The sequence below is a fragment of the Balaenoptera borealis genome, assembly GCF_965194805.1.
Source record: "Balaenoptera borealis genome assembly, chromosome: 1".
Lineage (NCBI taxonomy): Eukaryota > Metazoa > Chordata > Mammalia > Artiodactyla > Balaenopteridae > Balaenoptera > Balaenoptera borealis.
In genome coordinates this window covers 50,001,132-50,016,846 of record NC_138860.1, presented here as the reverse complement: position 1 = coordinate 50,016,846, position 15,715 = coordinate 50,001,132, and the positions used below count along the sequence as shown (strand labels likewise).

The 15,715-nt window shown below is 55.5% G+C and overlaps 2 protein-coding genes across 5 annotated transcripts in view; one reads left to right on the top strand and one right to left on the bottom strand.

Moving 5' to 3' along the window:
- The window catches only part of KIAA1614, a 37,573-nt gene extending 27,038 nt beyond the window's left edge, over positions 1–10,535 (top strand). The window contains exons 7-10 of the mRNA XM_082377911.1: positions 466–727; positions 3,708–3,835; positions 4,538–4,722; positions 9,334–10,535. Of these exons, the coding sequence (XP_082234037.1) occupies positions 466–727; positions 3,708–3,835; positions 4,538–4,722; positions 9,334–9,527 (769 nt within the window). The 3' untranslated portion in view covers positions 9,528–10,535. The remainder of the gene's footprint in view (positions 1–465; positions 728–3,707; positions 3,836–4,537; positions 4,723–9,333) is intronic.
- STX6 (syntaxin 6) overlaps positions 1–15,715 on the bottom strand; it is a 74,915-nt gene that overhangs the window by 11,631 nt on the left and 47,569 nt on the right. For 2 of the 4 annotated variants that reach the window (XM_082396009.1, XM_082396013.1), the window contains one exon: positions 7,091–7,300. In XM_082396009.1, coding sequence (XP_082252135.1) covers positions 7,091–7,300 — 210 coding nt within the window. Of the gene's footprint in view, positions 1–889; positions 2,162–4,763; positions 5,656–7,090; positions 7,301–15,715 lie in introns of those variants that run through there. The other 2 variants (XM_082396011.1, XM_082396012.1) reach the window with 2 other exon arrangements.

Here is a 15,715-nt window from a genome sequence, read left to right as displayed (position 1 = left end):
GCCATTCAGCCCTCGGTTTAAATGTCATCTTCTCAGAGAGGCCTTCCCCGGCCACCGTGTCACTCTCCACTTCACCCTGCTCATCGGTTGCTGGTGGGTTTTCTCCTTTGTTTACTAGTCTGTTGTTTGTAAGCTCCCGAGAGGAAGGGTCTTGCCTGTCATGTTTATCACATACCCCAGTTATCTGCCAAGAAGAGGCCTAGAAGAGGTTCTGAAGAAATATTGGATGGATGGACGATTGAGTGAACCCATAGTTGAGTGTGACACCAAGGGTCTTGTCTGAGCTTCTCCCTAAAGGCTACCCAAGCAGAGTATCCTGCAGAAGTCCGCGCGGCCTTTCTTTCTGCGGCCTGCCTGTCACTTTGTCCGTGCGGCAGTGGTGCGGGCCCACCTGGGGCACACAGGATGGGCCCTTGCCTCCTCCAGCCCTCTCCCACCCACCTCATGTCCACCTTTGCGTTTCAGAGCATTGCCAGGGGTCAGTGTGGGACCCAGCCTGCCCTCAGCTGCGCCTTCTGACAAGAACAAGAAAAGCAGCGGCAGCATCTCCTCCACCCTGGGGCTAAAAAAGTTCTTCTTGGCCCTGACAAGTCAGGGCACAAGGCCCAAGCTGGGCAAGTCCCGCAGCTACAGTGTAGAGCAGCTGCAGCCCCCTGCGCCCAGCCCGGCTTCACACACCAGCGCCCCCAAAATGAAGAGAGCCCCATCGTTACAATCCCTGCATCCGGTGAGTCCCAAGGGCCCAGCCGAGGGGTGTGTGAGGCCAGCGGGGGTGTAGCCACCATGGGAATGAAAGGTGGAAGGAGGAAAGAAGTGCTGAGGGTGCTGCCCAAGGAGTCCCAGGTGGAGAAAGAGAAGCTACTGGCATCCCCACAGTCCATCCGCGAGACGTGGATTCCCTGGACGCAGTGGGGGTGGGCAGCGCCCAAGCTTCTGTCCTTCCACCCCGCGGCCCCAGCCTGGGCTCATCCTAGACCCCCGCCCTCACTCTGCCACCTCTGCCCAGTCCTGGTGTCGACTGCCTGATCGTTCTGGAACCTTTTCCGTGGCCACAGCCACTCTGTTAGTCTAGCACAGATCACTTCACACCTGGATCACCTCAACGGCCTCCTGATGAGCATCCCTGCCCTGTCTTTCTCCATGTGGTTTTCAGAGTGGTCCTTCTGGTGTGCAAATCTGGCCTTGCCATCCCCTCATTGAACACCTGCCACTGGTCCCTTATCACCCCCAGGATAAAGTTCAGGTCACTCGACATTGCCAAAGGGTTTCTGTGATCTGACTGCGTTCATCTCATCACTCTTCTAACACTTGACCCCATTTATCCTTGACTTTGCAGTTCTGTAATCAGGCCACACAGTCTGACTTTGAACCTTCCCCGGAAATGCTCTTCTCTACCTGCTAATGTCTGCTCATCCATCAACACTGAAGGCACTGCCTTCTCCAGGAAGCCGCTTCCAGTCCCTCCTTGGGCTGAGCTGGGCACCTCTGCTCTGTCTTCCCTTCTCATCCTGTGCTTCCCTCCTTCACGGAACTTGTCACATAGTATTTTAACTTTTGTCTGTGTCCCCTCGGTGGAATGTGATTCCCTGTGGAGACACTACTTGATCTTTATATTCCAAATATTTAGTATGATGATTAGTATGGTAGACATACTCAATACACAGTGAATGAATGAGTGAGTGAGTGAGTGAATGCAGGGCAACCTGCTGAAGTTCCCCCTCCCCCGTGCTAGAGGATAAACCAACAGCAAACCAACAGTAGCACCTAACTCTCAGCTATGTCTCTGAAAGTGCTGTTCTAGTCCAGGTGTTTCCAGGTATCATGTCTATTCTTCTCTTCCCTGCTCCCACCCCTGGGCAGAACGAAGCAGGCGATTGCAGTTTGGGGCATTGGAGCCTTTCATTCTTCAGGCTGAAGTAGGGAAGAGAACGCAGGCTGAATGAAAATTCCATTGGTTGTCTTGCACCCCGTACAGAATAAATATTTGCTGGATGAATGAATGGAAGACAAAGAAACAAAAGCAAAGCCATGTCAAGCTGGGGACAAAAGCCTAGAGTGGCATCGTGCTCCAGAAATTTGCTGCTTTTCTCATGAAGTTAGATTTGTCCCCAGTGTGTCTGAGCCGTGGTGCCAGGATGTATGGCCATCAAAGCTTCAATCTCTGTAAACCCAAGGGAAATGAAAGCCCGTTAGTGTAGGAGAGGGGTTATGGGCAATGTCAGCCAAGTGGGCAAAGTTAGGAAGTAAGCTGGCCAAGAAAGAGTGGGAGCAAGTGCCAGGAGGACTGCGCAGCAGAAAGAATTGTTCAAGAACTGAAAAGAGAACATGAAAGAAGACTCCATCTCACCCTGGTATATTCATGACATATCTCAGGGTGAACACCTTCCTGTTAGACTGTTGTGTTGACAAGTGTGTGTGGAGAGAGGGTGGATGGCTGCTGCCCTGGCTTGGTTTTCCTTTTGCCCTCCTGAGTGGGCAGTGGGCACCTTCGCCACGTGGGCTGCTCCTACGTCCTCTAGTGGCTATGGCTCTTTGACCTTTGCACCTGCATCTGGAAGGCTCCTCCCTTCTCCCCTCCCCCGTTTCCCTGGGGAACGCCTGCTTGTCTTTCCTGCTTGTTCTGAGTTGACTTCTCCCAGAAGGCCCGCCGGAACCCTGAGGCAAGGTCAGGGCCCCCTCTTAAGCTTCTTGATAATACATCTTCCTGAGAGCACGGATTTCCAATGTGATAAATAATGTGTGCGGTATTTGTTTAGAAGTCGGCCTCTCCCTGCCTCCCACCCCCACCCTTGGAATAGCCTCCTCACTGGGTCAGTTTCTAGAACACAGATCTGACCTTGTAACTCTTCTGATTAACATCACTCAGTGGCTCCTCAGCAGGTCATATAAGGTCCTGCCGGGTGTGGCCCCTCGGCTCCAGCCTTTCTCCCATCACCTCTGCAGCCCAGCCACCTAGACCATGAGTATGTTCCAGAACATCCATGCTTTCTCCCATCTCCCTCTGTCTGCATCTGCTATTTCTTCTGCCTGGAACACCCCACCTCCGTCTTCACCTGGAGAGCTCATGCTTCAGGCCCCGCCCAGGCGTCAGCTCCTCCAGTGCCCTGGAGCCTCCTGAGCTGAGTCTGTCTCTGCTTCCCTGCACAGCGTTGTCCGTGCTTCCAGCCTCACACTTACAACATGCATTTAGGGCTTTTGACCTGTCCATGCTCACCTCACCCCCATCATGGTGCGAACTCCTTGAGGGACTTCCGTCTTGTCCATCTTTTTAATGCACAGTGTTTTAAGGTGCATACTTGATAACATTTTTAACGTCAGTGATCATAAAAGGGATACTAAAGAATCACAAACTATTTAAGATTTTAACTCTACAATTGTGTTTATTATTCTGTGATTAATTTGATTTCACCCTTTTTTCATAATCAAGGAAGAAATTAGATTTTCTTAATAAGTGAGATAATTAGCATTACCCTATTCAGTTGTTATTTCAGCCCCCAATTTTTTTTACTTGGAAGCTTCAAAACACCTACATAGGCCCATCTCCTTAAGTAAGTTATGGTTATTCCTGTTAAGCACTTTGAAGTAATGACAAAAAATTGTGCCATTACTTTCTTAGCAGGCCCTCAGGTTCATGGTTGGGGTCCCCTCTCTGTCAACCCCTTGCCAGGTGGCTTTTCTCACCTGCAATATTGGGCCTTTCCCACTAGGTGTCACCCTCTCGCCAACGTCGGAAAGCTGCCTCTTTTCAGAACCTCCATTCTCTGCTGAGTGGCAAGGTGGACCGGTCCAACCTCTACCTGGTAGGGGAGCCAGGGGATCACAATGCAGCTGACAGGTAAGAGTGGGCAAGTGGTTTGGAGTGTAAACCCAGGGCATGGACAGTGGAGTTATATGCTTAACTCCTTCCTGCCTTAGCAGCACGGCCCAAGGGGGGGTCCCTTTAAAAGAGAAAGTGAGGCTGGCTACCTGTGTCTCAGTTGCGTCAGGGGTCTTGGAGGCCACTCCTCGGTGCCCTTGTCCTGTGCAACTGGACAGAGGTTGGGGTTTCTGTAGAGTTGGAAGGTTTGATTCCTCCATCCCTCTACTATCTAATGACATTTTGAAATCAGAATGTTCAGGGAGCTTCCTCAGCCCAGCTAAAGATCTGACTAAAGATCCAGAGACAGGGCCCCCAAAGAGGCCCTCGCCCTGTGACCCTGCCTAGAGAAATCCACCCTCTCTGATGAGACCTGCTAGGCTAGCTGCTCTTACCCGGGGCTCCATGGAGGAACTTCAGGGGGTCCATTAACTCCTGGAAGTTTTATGTAAAATTAAAGCTTTCGCCAGATTCTCAGATCTCTGCACCTAAAAAGGTTAACAACCACTGCTCTTGGGGGAGGGGCTTCTGGGTCTGCAGCGGGCTCTGCGGAGCCTCAGACGGCTGTGGGAACCCGCCAGGCGCAGCCCTGGCTCGTGGCCTCCGCCGTCTTTCAGCCAGGGCGGGGCTGGGCCCCAGTGCTGGCCCTCTTTGCCCTCACTCGCCTGCGGCCCCTCACAGGCCAGCCAAGGCGCCGCCCCGGCGCTCCCTCAGCGTGGAGGACGTGAGTGCCCCGGGCCTGGCTCGTGCCGTGGGCCGCATGGTGGAGGTGTTCCCGGATGGCACGAGCCAGCTGCAGCTACAGCGCTCCCCGGAGGGCACTTTCGGCTTCTGTGTGGCCTCTGGGAATGGACGCCGGGACTCAGGTAGGACCCCCCGCCTCCCTTTTCTGGCTCCACAGCCCTGGGGCCTTGGCAAACCACTGCAGTGCCTTCTGGCTGTGGTTGTTTCCGCTTCCTGTCTTTGGCTGAACAATGAGCTCTGGACTCAGAGAGCCTCTCAGAGAAAGGACTGGAATTCTCCCCTCAAGGGGGTAGAGATGGCAGGCTTGCTCCACTGTCCCTCTGTCCATCTTGAAATCAGAATCTCAGTGCCATCTTTTCACTGGAGAGCCCGAGGGAGGTTGTCTGTGCTGGCTGGTTCTCTGGATCCCTTTGACGTGGCTGGTGTGTTTAACCGGTTCCCCTCCTCTAGCTGTGGAGTATGTCTGGGCACGTGGACCGTGCCTGCCTGTCTGTGCATCCAGACCCCTCCCTCAGGGCTGGCTCCTGCCGGGCCTGTTCGCATGTATCCTGGCTCCAGGCCCCTGGCTGGGCGGCCTGCTAGGTCTTGATTCAGTGCTGGCAGGATCAGGGAGGGGCTGTGAACATCCTTCTGCACTCCGGCCGGCTCTCAGCCCTGCCCCATGAATCTTGCAGGGCAAAATGACTTCCCCAGGCCTTTACCCAAGGTCTGTGGGTCAGAATCCATCACAGGGCAAGGGACCTTGACATACATTTCTCAGATGAGATGAGTAAGGAAGGAAGACAGACGTGCAGGAGTGGGAAGGAGAGGAGAGAGAGGAGGAAGAAAGGGAGAGACAGACACAGAAAGACACGCTCAAAGCTGCCCTGGCTGGGCTGTGCCGCGGAGGGTTTAGTCCTCTGCTTTGATCTCCTAGGTCAAGATTATTTAGCTGGCTGAAATCTGCCTGCTGCCAGAGTTGCAGACCACAGCGAGTTCTTGCGTATGTTCCATCATTCATTTTTCAACAATATACGTTGAGCACCTACTGGGTGTTGTAGATACTGGGGATAGAGCTGTAAATGGAACAGAGAAAATCCTCATCCTCAGGAGGACGCATTCTCATGAGGAAGCTAGACTGTATCTACAAATATATATATATGTTTATTTATATTTATTTATATATTTTATATATACATATAATGTGTTATATGTATGTCAGATGGCGAAGAGTACTAAGAAACAAACACAAATAAAGCAGGATAAGGCCCAAGGGCAGTGAGTGTGGGAGTACCGGTGGGGCAGCTTTTCTGAGAAGAGACCCCTGAGCAGACAGACACTGGAGTGAGGTGAGGGTGGGCCATGTGGTGTCTGGGGAAGTGTGTTCCAGGCAGAGGGAACAGCCAGTGCGAGGCCCTGAGGGCTGGGAATGAGCGTGGCCTGTGGGAGGAACTGCAAGGAGGTCAAGCTGGACAGAGAGGGGTGAAGGGGAGAGACTGAGCTGAGGGCAGAAAGGTGGGAGACAGCTGAGCCCAGAAATGGGGGAGAGAGACTGAGCTGAGGGCAGAAGGGGCTTTCTTGCCAGTGAGACCGGAGCCACCAGGGGCTTGGAGCAGGGACTGACGTGCTCTGATTGAACACTTTAACAGGCTCACTGGCTGCTGTGTTGAGAATAGACCCTAGTGGGGTGACAGTGGAACCAGGAAGACCACTTTTAGGGCTATTTCAACAGTCCAGGAAAGACATGGTGGTGGCGGCTTAGACTGGGGTGGCTGTGGAGGTGGTGAGAAGTGGCCGGGGTCTGGTTGACTTGAAGGTAGTTTTGACTATTTGCTGATGGATTTTACATGAGTGCGAGAGGAAGGGAGGACGAGTTTCTCCCCACTCTGGCCCTCAGGAGGGTGCCTGTCTGTCCTCACAGGGAGATGGCCATTGTGAGCCTATGTTGACCATTGCAAAGTGCTCCACGGGCTGTTAGCCACTCTGCCCGTTGCTCCAGCTTCCTCTCTCCTTCGGTGAGGGAGACAGGCTCTCCCAGAGAGGCAGCATGCAGGCATAGTTAGATGACAGAGTGTGGTTTGTACTCCAGCGCCTCTGCTGGCTGTGTGACCTTGAGCAGGTTACTTACCCACTCTGAGCCTCAGGTCTCTAATTTGTAAAATGAAGCTAATGAAACCCTACCTGGAAGAGTCATAAGGAGCATTCAGTGAGGTACATGGGAAAGTGCCTGGCCCATTTCTTCCCTTCCCTTTTCAGAAAAAGAATGTGTATTGGGGGAGTAGAACTCCAGACGGGGGCAGACATGATCTGAGTCATCTGTCAATGTGAGATCATACCCAACTGGCCATTCTGCTATGCCCCCCATCCTCCCCAAAAGTCCCTTTAGGCCCCTTGGCAGGCAGTGGGACCCCCTCCCCCATCCCCTGTCATGGACTGCTGATGGGCAGGGGTCTCTAATGACCAAGAGCTTCTTGGGCTCTGCCCTGGCCCCCTCCCCAGGATGCCCCTCACCTAGTTGGTGCAAGCTCTTCCCTGTCCTGCCCAGCTGGTGCCCTGCTCCTACTGCTGCAGTTGGCTGCTGGATGTCACGCAGAGCTCCCCTCACACATGGAACATGGCTGGTGCTGGTGCCTCCTTGCCACAGGCCGTGCTCCAGCAGCCAAGGGTCACTTCTCCTGGGCCTCAGAGGGGCCGTGAGCTGGGGCTGGTTTGCATTCCTCACTAAAACATCAAGATGCTGGTGTTACTTGCCGGCTATCACATCTGATTCTGTACAGGCATGTGAGAACAGCAGGCTTCGCCTTCTGCTTCTAATTGAATACAACACAGAGATCATACATCCTTAACAAAGGCCGTTTCCAGCAGACAGTAAATGCCTACGATAGCAGTCTCTCTGTCATATTTGTGTCGTGACTTTCAGTTGTGAAACCTACCCCAGGCATGACAGCAGTGTCTGGTCCTCCAGCTGCATTCTTTTGGGTTTTCTCATCACTCCCCACTGGCATGTTCTGCGGTACAGCAGCCGTTTCTGCCGGCTCCACCCCTGCCCTCCTTACCTGCCTCTCCCCATGCCGCCAACACGCAGACAGGGCAGACAAGCTGTTAAAGAACCCAGAAAGAAGAGGGAAAGGATAGGGCAAGGGCTGAGAGAAAAGCCCTGTGCAGCCAAGATGGCAGACAGACCTTGTCAGGAGGGAGCCGGCCTTGCAGGAAAGGCTCAGCTCTGCCAAGAAGCACTGAGAGGCAGTTCCACAGGTCAGACCAGGGAGAAGGAGTATGTCAACAGATCCGATTTGCTACAGCCAGAGCTGCAAACCTTCACGTGCCTTAGAGGAGGTTTCAATGCACTTTCAAACCCGAATTTCAGAGGGTGGGCTCTGAAAAGCTTGACTTCTGTTGGGGCCAGAAGCTCCTGGGGGCTGGGCAGACAAGAAGATGACCTTGCACTCGTCCAAGACATCTTAAAAGGCTTCCAGCCGGAGACTGGGGGACAAGACGAGATGCTCTTTCGGGTCCCTTCTAAGGAAGCTGATTTTAGGAAGAGGAAGCAGGGAGTCAGGGGTGGGCAGCTGCTTAATGTTTCTAATCAGCCAGCCAAGTCCAGGCTGGGGAGCAGCGAGGGTGCTTAAGGCAACGCTAACCTGACCCCGTGAGTCCTGTAGGGGCTGTCGCGGCATAGGGTCCCCACCCTGCAGTCCTCCCGCGGAAGGGGCTGAGCTCTGCACACCCACGCTCACTCGGTGCGTCCGGATGGAGGGCACCTGGCTTTCCCTGGAAGAGCCTGTGCTCCCTTACTGTCAGGTGGAAGCAGCTGACGGAGAGTTTGAAAGGTTTTCAGCAGAAGTTGAGGCAAGAGGGGCTCCCTCAGCTGGACCATCCTGCACTGTGTAGCGAGGGAGCCCAGCCCAGCCAGCCCGAGGCTTCCAGAGCCTTCCAGAGCCTGCTCCACTGAGTTCCTCGAATTGAACCCCAGGAAAGGAGAAGCAGGTTCTTCCCAGGCTCACCCTACCTTAGAGACCCAGGGAATGGTCCCAGCCAGGTGGGGCCTCTTGGGGTCACTGAGGGGAGAGAGTATGTGTGAAGAAGGGAAAAGTGAGCCACGATGACTTTAAACACAGGGCCAGAACTTCTATGTTTCCTGGGCTTTTGCCCAGAAGCCTCTGAATCCTAAGTAAGGAACCGTATCCGAGGAAGACTGAGGCCAGGGCTAGTCCCAGACAATCCTGTGAAGCAAACCAGGTTTGGATTTGACCTCAGCCATGTTCGCTACTCCAGTGGTACCATCCACCACCCAGCTACTTGAGGGCAGCAGCTGGGTCTTATTTGTGAATCCCACCTAGCAGGGTGCCAGGCATGTAGTAGGTCTTTGTCTCAATTTTTCAACATTTTCCTCCCTATTTTACAATCAAAGCTTATCCCAGAAAAAGATAAGATTAGCTCATTCACACTGGGGTGTACATGAATAATAACAGCTTAAAGCATTATTTGTATTAGGAGGATTTTAAAAGAGGAGACAGAGAAATGAAGTTATACCATGGAGGTGGGCACACTGTATCTATTTATAAAGCCAGTTGCGGTTGTGAAGTGGAATAATGAGGGAGAGTGTGTGTGTGTGTGTGTGTGTGTGTGTGTGTAGTGCCCTGTATGAGCACCTGCCTCCCCTCCACCCCAAACAGCATCCACCTGAGCATTCCACAGAGCTGCATGTCTTTGATTTGGATTTCCTGTGTTAGTTCTCCTGTTTTCCTTTGCAGGGTTCTACGTGCAGGAGATGGCTGATGAGAGCACGGCCAAGCTGTACTCGGGGCTGCTGGGAGTGGGGGATGAGATCCTCGAGGTGAACGGGGCCAAGGTTGCAGGGCTGGGCTTGGCTCACATCAGGGAGCTCCTGGCCCACGCGGAGAGCTTGTCGATCCGTGTGCTGAGGCAGAGGCCTGTCCCACGGTGACCCAGAGGTGCCTTTGCCCTCACCGTCACCCCCTTGGAAACTCTGAACCACCCCAGGGGGTGGCTGGGAATGCACTACATAAAGCTGCTTTGTCTACTGAAAATGAACATGGTGGCACGTAACCCCTTGGGCCTTGGCAGGGCTTCTGTGACTGACCACTTTAGCAGAGGGAAGGAGCCTGTTTGTGTATTTTGTTTAAGGATGTTAATTTATGCAGAACCGGGGAAAAGATATGGGTCTTCCGCCCTGACCAGGCCTGAGGTGTTGTCAACATCTTCCTGCACCTTTGTTGGCAGGGGGAGGAGAGATTCAGTGGGTCCTTCGGTTGGTCCCTGAGCATCGCCTTACCCCCAGGTCCCATCCCACACTGTCAAGGGCTCCCCCAGCCCCTCCCACTCCAGAGCCAAAGAAAGTACTTGGCCATATTGGCCTTGAGCCCGCCTTTTTCAGTCTCATTTCTCCCAGCTCCCATTCAACACCTTTGCTTTTTTTCCAGAAATGGACAAAGTGTCCTGGAGTAACAGCCTTACAGCCATTCACCATGTATTCCAAACCCAAAATTAGCACATGTGGTCTGGTGGGAGAACATCTAGGAGATGTTATCTGGTAGTCAGAATATTAGGAAGTTCTGGGAAATCTTTGTGGTATAAGGTTGAAGGAACAAAATGAAACCAACACCAAGTTCAGGGAAGTGCAGCTGTGGCCAGTGGGACTGGCCAGACCAGCCCTGCCCCCCACCACAGCCTGGCCATGAGGACCTCTGTCTTCCTTCTCCTGTGACCTTGGACACGGGCTGCAGCTGGTGCCAAGCTGTCCCCAGCCACAAGCTCTCTGCCCAGACTCCCTGAGGGCAGCTGTAGGTGGGCCGCTGGCAGGGAGATGGCGGGGCACGAGCAGGGGGATGGGCTGTCCTGCCTGGGCGCGTCCACTGCCCAAAGGGTTGGGACTCTCTGGGAGTAGATGGCTGTGTGTCAGTCTTAAATTATTAAAGAACAACGCTGAAACTAATCCTACTCTGAGTTGCTAAATTCTGGGCTGGATGCTCACTTGACCTTCACTAGCCGGCAGGGGCCTGGGGTGGAGGAGGGGGAGGGGAGGGGGAGGGAGGACACAAGCACAGCAGTGGGCAGTGTTGGCATGCCAGAGGGGGAGGGCTGGGGAGGCCCCTGGGGTTGGGGTGACGCCAGGGTTGAGGCAGAAGCCTCCAGAGATCATCCTTTGGCTGGTAGAGGAGCCTTGGGCAACGTGCATTTAGGAGCAGGAGACAGAATGGAGCTAAGGGGCCTCGGATAGGAGCAATGGGGATGGGGGAGGCTTGGAGTGGGCAGCCCAGGGCTGCTTTACACCTGGCTGGGTGCAGGCTGTGATAAAAACACAACAGAATCAGGTTAAAGTGAGTGTTGCTGCAGCTCTCAGCAGGCAAGGTCGCCGAGGGAGACATGTGGCCTGAGAGAAAGAGGATGGGGGAAGGGGTCAGGCAATCCTGTGGAGTGTGTGTGCAGTGAGTGTTCTCCCCTCCTAGGGCCTTATCAGCGGGAGCCAGTTAAAAGCCCTCTTTACTGTCCCTGGAGGGTAGGGGGAAAGCATGGCTCCCAGAGCCCCCCAGCACTGCAGGATGGGGAGACTGGGCTGGCCTGGGGGTGGGATGAAGGGGGGTTGGGGAGGCTCTAGCAGGTGAGCAGAGGGACCAATGGAACAAGTGCTTGGGCCTTGAGGATGTGAAGAGGGTGCTGGGACACCTCAGAGACCAGCCTGGGGCCCCCAAAGCAAAGAAATAGCCCCACAGCAGAAACTACAGGAGTGGGGAAACCCTAGTGGCTCCCCTACCCCAGCTTGTGGCCTTGTGGTCATAAAACTTTGGGGAAATTTCATGTTGAAAAATGCTTCTGGGGCAAAAGTCACCTCTGTTTTCTCTGGTGAGGATAATGATACCGATACCGTGCCTCAGCTGAGAAGAAATGGAAGCGGGGGCGGGGTGCTAGGGCTGGGACTGGGCAGGGAAAGGTCTCTAAGAGGTACTGAGCAGCTGCATCTGTTACATCCCAGGTGGGGAGTCAGGCTCTTGACACATCTTATTTTGTCCTTAAAATAATCCTGCCTGGGATGTCCCATTTATTATCTTCATTTACACAGATGGAGAGTCAAGTTTAGCAGCAATGAGAGGCCATCCAGACCCGGCACTCTGACTCAGCGACCACTCTTCCTACTGCAGCTCGCTCCCCCCATGCCAGAAAAGGCTGGATGGGAGGGGGAGGGAGGGAGGGAGGCACTCTGAGCTGTGTGTGAAGTAGACCTGCCTTGCTCTAATTCCACAGAGGCAGAAGGCCCTCCTTCCTGGGGTAAGATGCTGGGCCCCGACTTGTGCGGGTGGGAGGGGGCTTTGGGTTCTCCAGCCTCCTGTGTGACCTTCCCCATCTGCTCTGCCTGGGGAACTACTGACCTAGAAAGCTATGTCCAGCCCTGCGTCATCCGCGCCTCCCACAGGACCATCAGAACGCTCTTACTTAGAACCTCGTGTCAACTAGGCGCCAGGCAGGAGCTCAGAGAGATGAGAAAGACGGGCTCTACCTTACCAGGCCAGAGGCTAGGGGAAGATCAAACATTCCCACCTGGCCTGGTGGTGCAGTGGGAGGAAGCACCTGGTTAGCCCCTGGGCGAGAGCCTGAGAGGGATCAGTGGTTAGTGGAGAGGGGCGGGGCGGGAGACGGGGGCGGGGCGGGGGGCGAGGCAGGCTTAGGCAGGGGGAGGAAGTGCGTCCAAACAGGGCTTTGTAAAAGGAGGAGGAACTCACGGGAAGGTAAGGGAAAGGACGCTCAGACACGGTGGCAGTGTAATGGTACGCTATGTGTCCAGACCTCGCTTCGCTCAGGTAGGCACCTGACATTGCGACAATACGGTACAGAAAGTGGCACCACCTTTAACCTCAGGCGTGACGTCAAATCCTTAGGATGACGGGAGCGGGGTGGGGTGGGATGGCAAGTTGCGAAGCCTCCAGCCGAAACCGCGGGCCCAGTGCTCGCCAGGCAGGCCTGGGAGGCCAGGGCGCCCCGACGCTGATTTTTTTTTTTTTTTAAGGGGCGCCTCTTCTTGTTGGCGGAGGGGCAGGTGGGAGGCGAGAGCGCGTCTCCTCGGCAGGGTGTGGCCGGGTGCCCCCGGCGTGGGGACCGAGGTGTGTCGCGGGACAGCGACCAGGGGGCGACTGTGCGGGCTACTACCCGGCTCCCACAGCGCCCTCCCCGCGAGGCTACTTTGTTCCTCGGGTGTCGCGGGCAAGTCGGGTCGGCCGGGTGGGGCTCTGCGCCGGCCGCACCCTCCCCGCCCCTCCGCTGACCCGCAGGCCCCCGCCGCGCCGGCAGGAGGCTGGGGCCGGTCTGCGCTCCAGGCCGCCTGCCTCGGTCCGCGCCCGCCCGCGTCTCCGCGCCTCCGGCTGCTCGCCTCGGCGGGGCCAGGGATGCGCCCGGGCGCTGCTCCCTTGGGGACGTCCAGCCGGGCGCAGGCGCGCTCACAGCCGCAGGAGGGTTGGAGCCTGGAGTTTGACGGGGCTGGGTTCTTGGGGGTTTTACACGCCCCTCACCCCGCACACCCAGGACGCTTGGCTCGGCGCCCGGGGCCGGGAGGAAGACGACCCTCACTTTAGCCTCGAGGAACGCACCGTTGGGGGCGGGGGCGGGGGGGAGAGGGCAGCCTGGAGAGTTGCACGGAGCGCGCGCCCGGCTCAAAGAAGGCGATGGTGGCGGCGTGCCGAGCGCGGCGGGGGGAACGAGCTGGAGCGGGCGGGAGGGGCAGCGAGGCGACGCAGGGGCGGGCACGCGTGGCGGGGCGCAGGTATGGGGACCCGGTCCGCGCAGTGCCCCGAGGGCTCTCGTGGAGGAACAGCAGGCACCGCTCGAATTTTGGAAATCAAGGTGAACCTGGGAATTCAGAGACGCGCAGGCGCTGCGCCGTCTCCCACCCTGCTCTGCCTGCTCAAGTATTCCAGAGCTCTGCTGGGGACATAATGGTCACAATCCTGAATGCTTACGGCGACGCTGCGACGGAGGGACTACTTTATCTCCGTGTTATAAACTAGGAGTCCGAAACTCCGGGGTTAAATTACTTATCCAAGATGTGATCCAAGGTCACACAGCAAGTAATTAGCGGAGGGAGGATTTGAACCCGGCCCTCTGCAACTCCCCGCCTGCGTCCATGAACCTTCCTGGGACCCTGTGGGGCTCACCTCCGTCGGAGGCCCACAAGCATCCCCCGCACCGGCCCGAACGCCCGCGAGCAGCTCGCGAGCCCCGGCTCCGCAGTGACCTTCACCATGACGGCGTGGGGGGCTTGGCTTGGGTTTTCCTTCAGGGAAATGGAGCTGGCGCTCCCACCTCCCCGCGGGGGAGAGGAGTAGGGCGGGCAAATCATTTTACAGAGCAGTGTTTCCCTAACTGCAGGCACAACCACTAGTGGGTCACAAAATCTATCTTTTAAAGAAAGACCAACATTAAAAAATAACAGGGCCACCTCGCACAAGGCAAGGGTAGGTTTTGTGTGGGAAACGCTTCTTTCAGATGTGTGTGTCCTGAGTTGTAATCTGAAGTGTGTTCTGGCCATGCTCTGAGGGTGGCATAGAACAGGCCCTGGGGCTGAGGCTGGGAGGCTGGCCCCTCCATTCTGCCCTCAGGGCCCAGCGCTGCCCAACTTGGAAGCTGCTGAACTGGCCTGGAGGCTGGTGTGAATGCACCTGGCCCCTGGGGGGAAGAGGCCTCCTTGCTCCTACATCCCTGTCATCTAGAGGAGGCCTGTGCCCTGGGGGTGGAATGCAGTGACTGGATGGGACTTCCTGGTCCTCCAGGCTGGCCTCTGGCAGCAGGAGTCTCACGTGAGCATTTATTGGTTTGAGCTTCAGTTGTTGGTTTCTTGGTTCCACCACACCCCAACTCCACGCATTCATTCATCCACCCATTCATTTAGCTTATTTGTGTGCCTTTGTTGGAGCCATCTTCCCCTTGTCCACCCACCAACCCCAGACAGCCTTCAAAAATGTCAGAGGTGCCTGCCCTGGGAAGCATTCCTTGACACTGATGCTGAAAACCTGTGCACCAGTGCCGAATGGAATCTCGGAGACAGAGTTTTGAGTGAAGTAGAAAAGAACAGCTTTATTGCTTTGCCAGGCAAAGGGGGACACAGCAGGCTCGTGCCTTGAAAACTGTGTGTCCCAATCCGGGAGGATTTGGTGAGGAGTTTTATAGCAGTGGTTCAAGGGTGGGGTTGCTGATAAGATTAGGGTGTGTGCAGGGCCTGCACTCCTTTAATCTCCTGGTTCCTTTAATCTGGCCTCAGGGGGTCTTCTCTGGAATGAAGAATGCTAACATCTTCCATTTGTTAGGGGTTTTAGTTCTGTCGAAGAGCTCAAAGACATTGTTACTGTATCCCTTGAGGCGGAACCAGGACCTGCCCCGAGGCTGCACTACTGTTTCTTGGCTGCTCCTCCCTTGTCTCTGCATCCCCTCCCCTCTCTGATTAGCAACTGTTCGAATCTGCCCTTTGGAACTCGGGGAAGGTCATGGAGGCTGGAGTCTGTTCCCTTCAAACAAGAAATGGGGGACAGAAAGGCTTCTGTGCCCAGGAGCCCCACAGGGTCCTGCTCAGTTTCAACTCCTGCATGCTGTGGCTCCCTCCCCTTAGCTCCCGTAGAATCTGGTACCAAGGGCTCTTCGTTGTGGTTCTTTTCCCATAGAACTGCTTGTTTGTCCTCCACCAAACTTACCTGGCAACAACTGGACTTCCCTGGCTAATCTGCCCAACCTGTTTCCCACCCCAAGTCCCCAGGCTGCCTCCAGAGCTATTGAAAAGGCTGGGCTCTCACCTGGTCCCCTTCCTTCCCTCCCTCCCCATCATCCTCTCTGAAGTTTTCCTTTTCCTGTAGAGCCAGAGCACCTGCTTAGAAATGGCAACAGCCTTCCTTGGCAGGCAGCTCTGCCCAGCTCTCTTAGGCTGCGGGTTTGGCCAGGTCGGAGTGCTGGGCCCCGAGGAAGGGGCTGCTGGGATTGGCTCTGACACTCTGCCCACGGCGCCAGGGCTTAACAGCTGTCCTGCCAGGCCTGGAGGGTATCCGGGCTCTCCTGTGGATGCTGGGCTGCCTGCTGGGCCCGCCTTTGTCTTGTCCTTCTGCAATCTGGACTCAGGCCCCAACTCACAGTGTGAAGCTG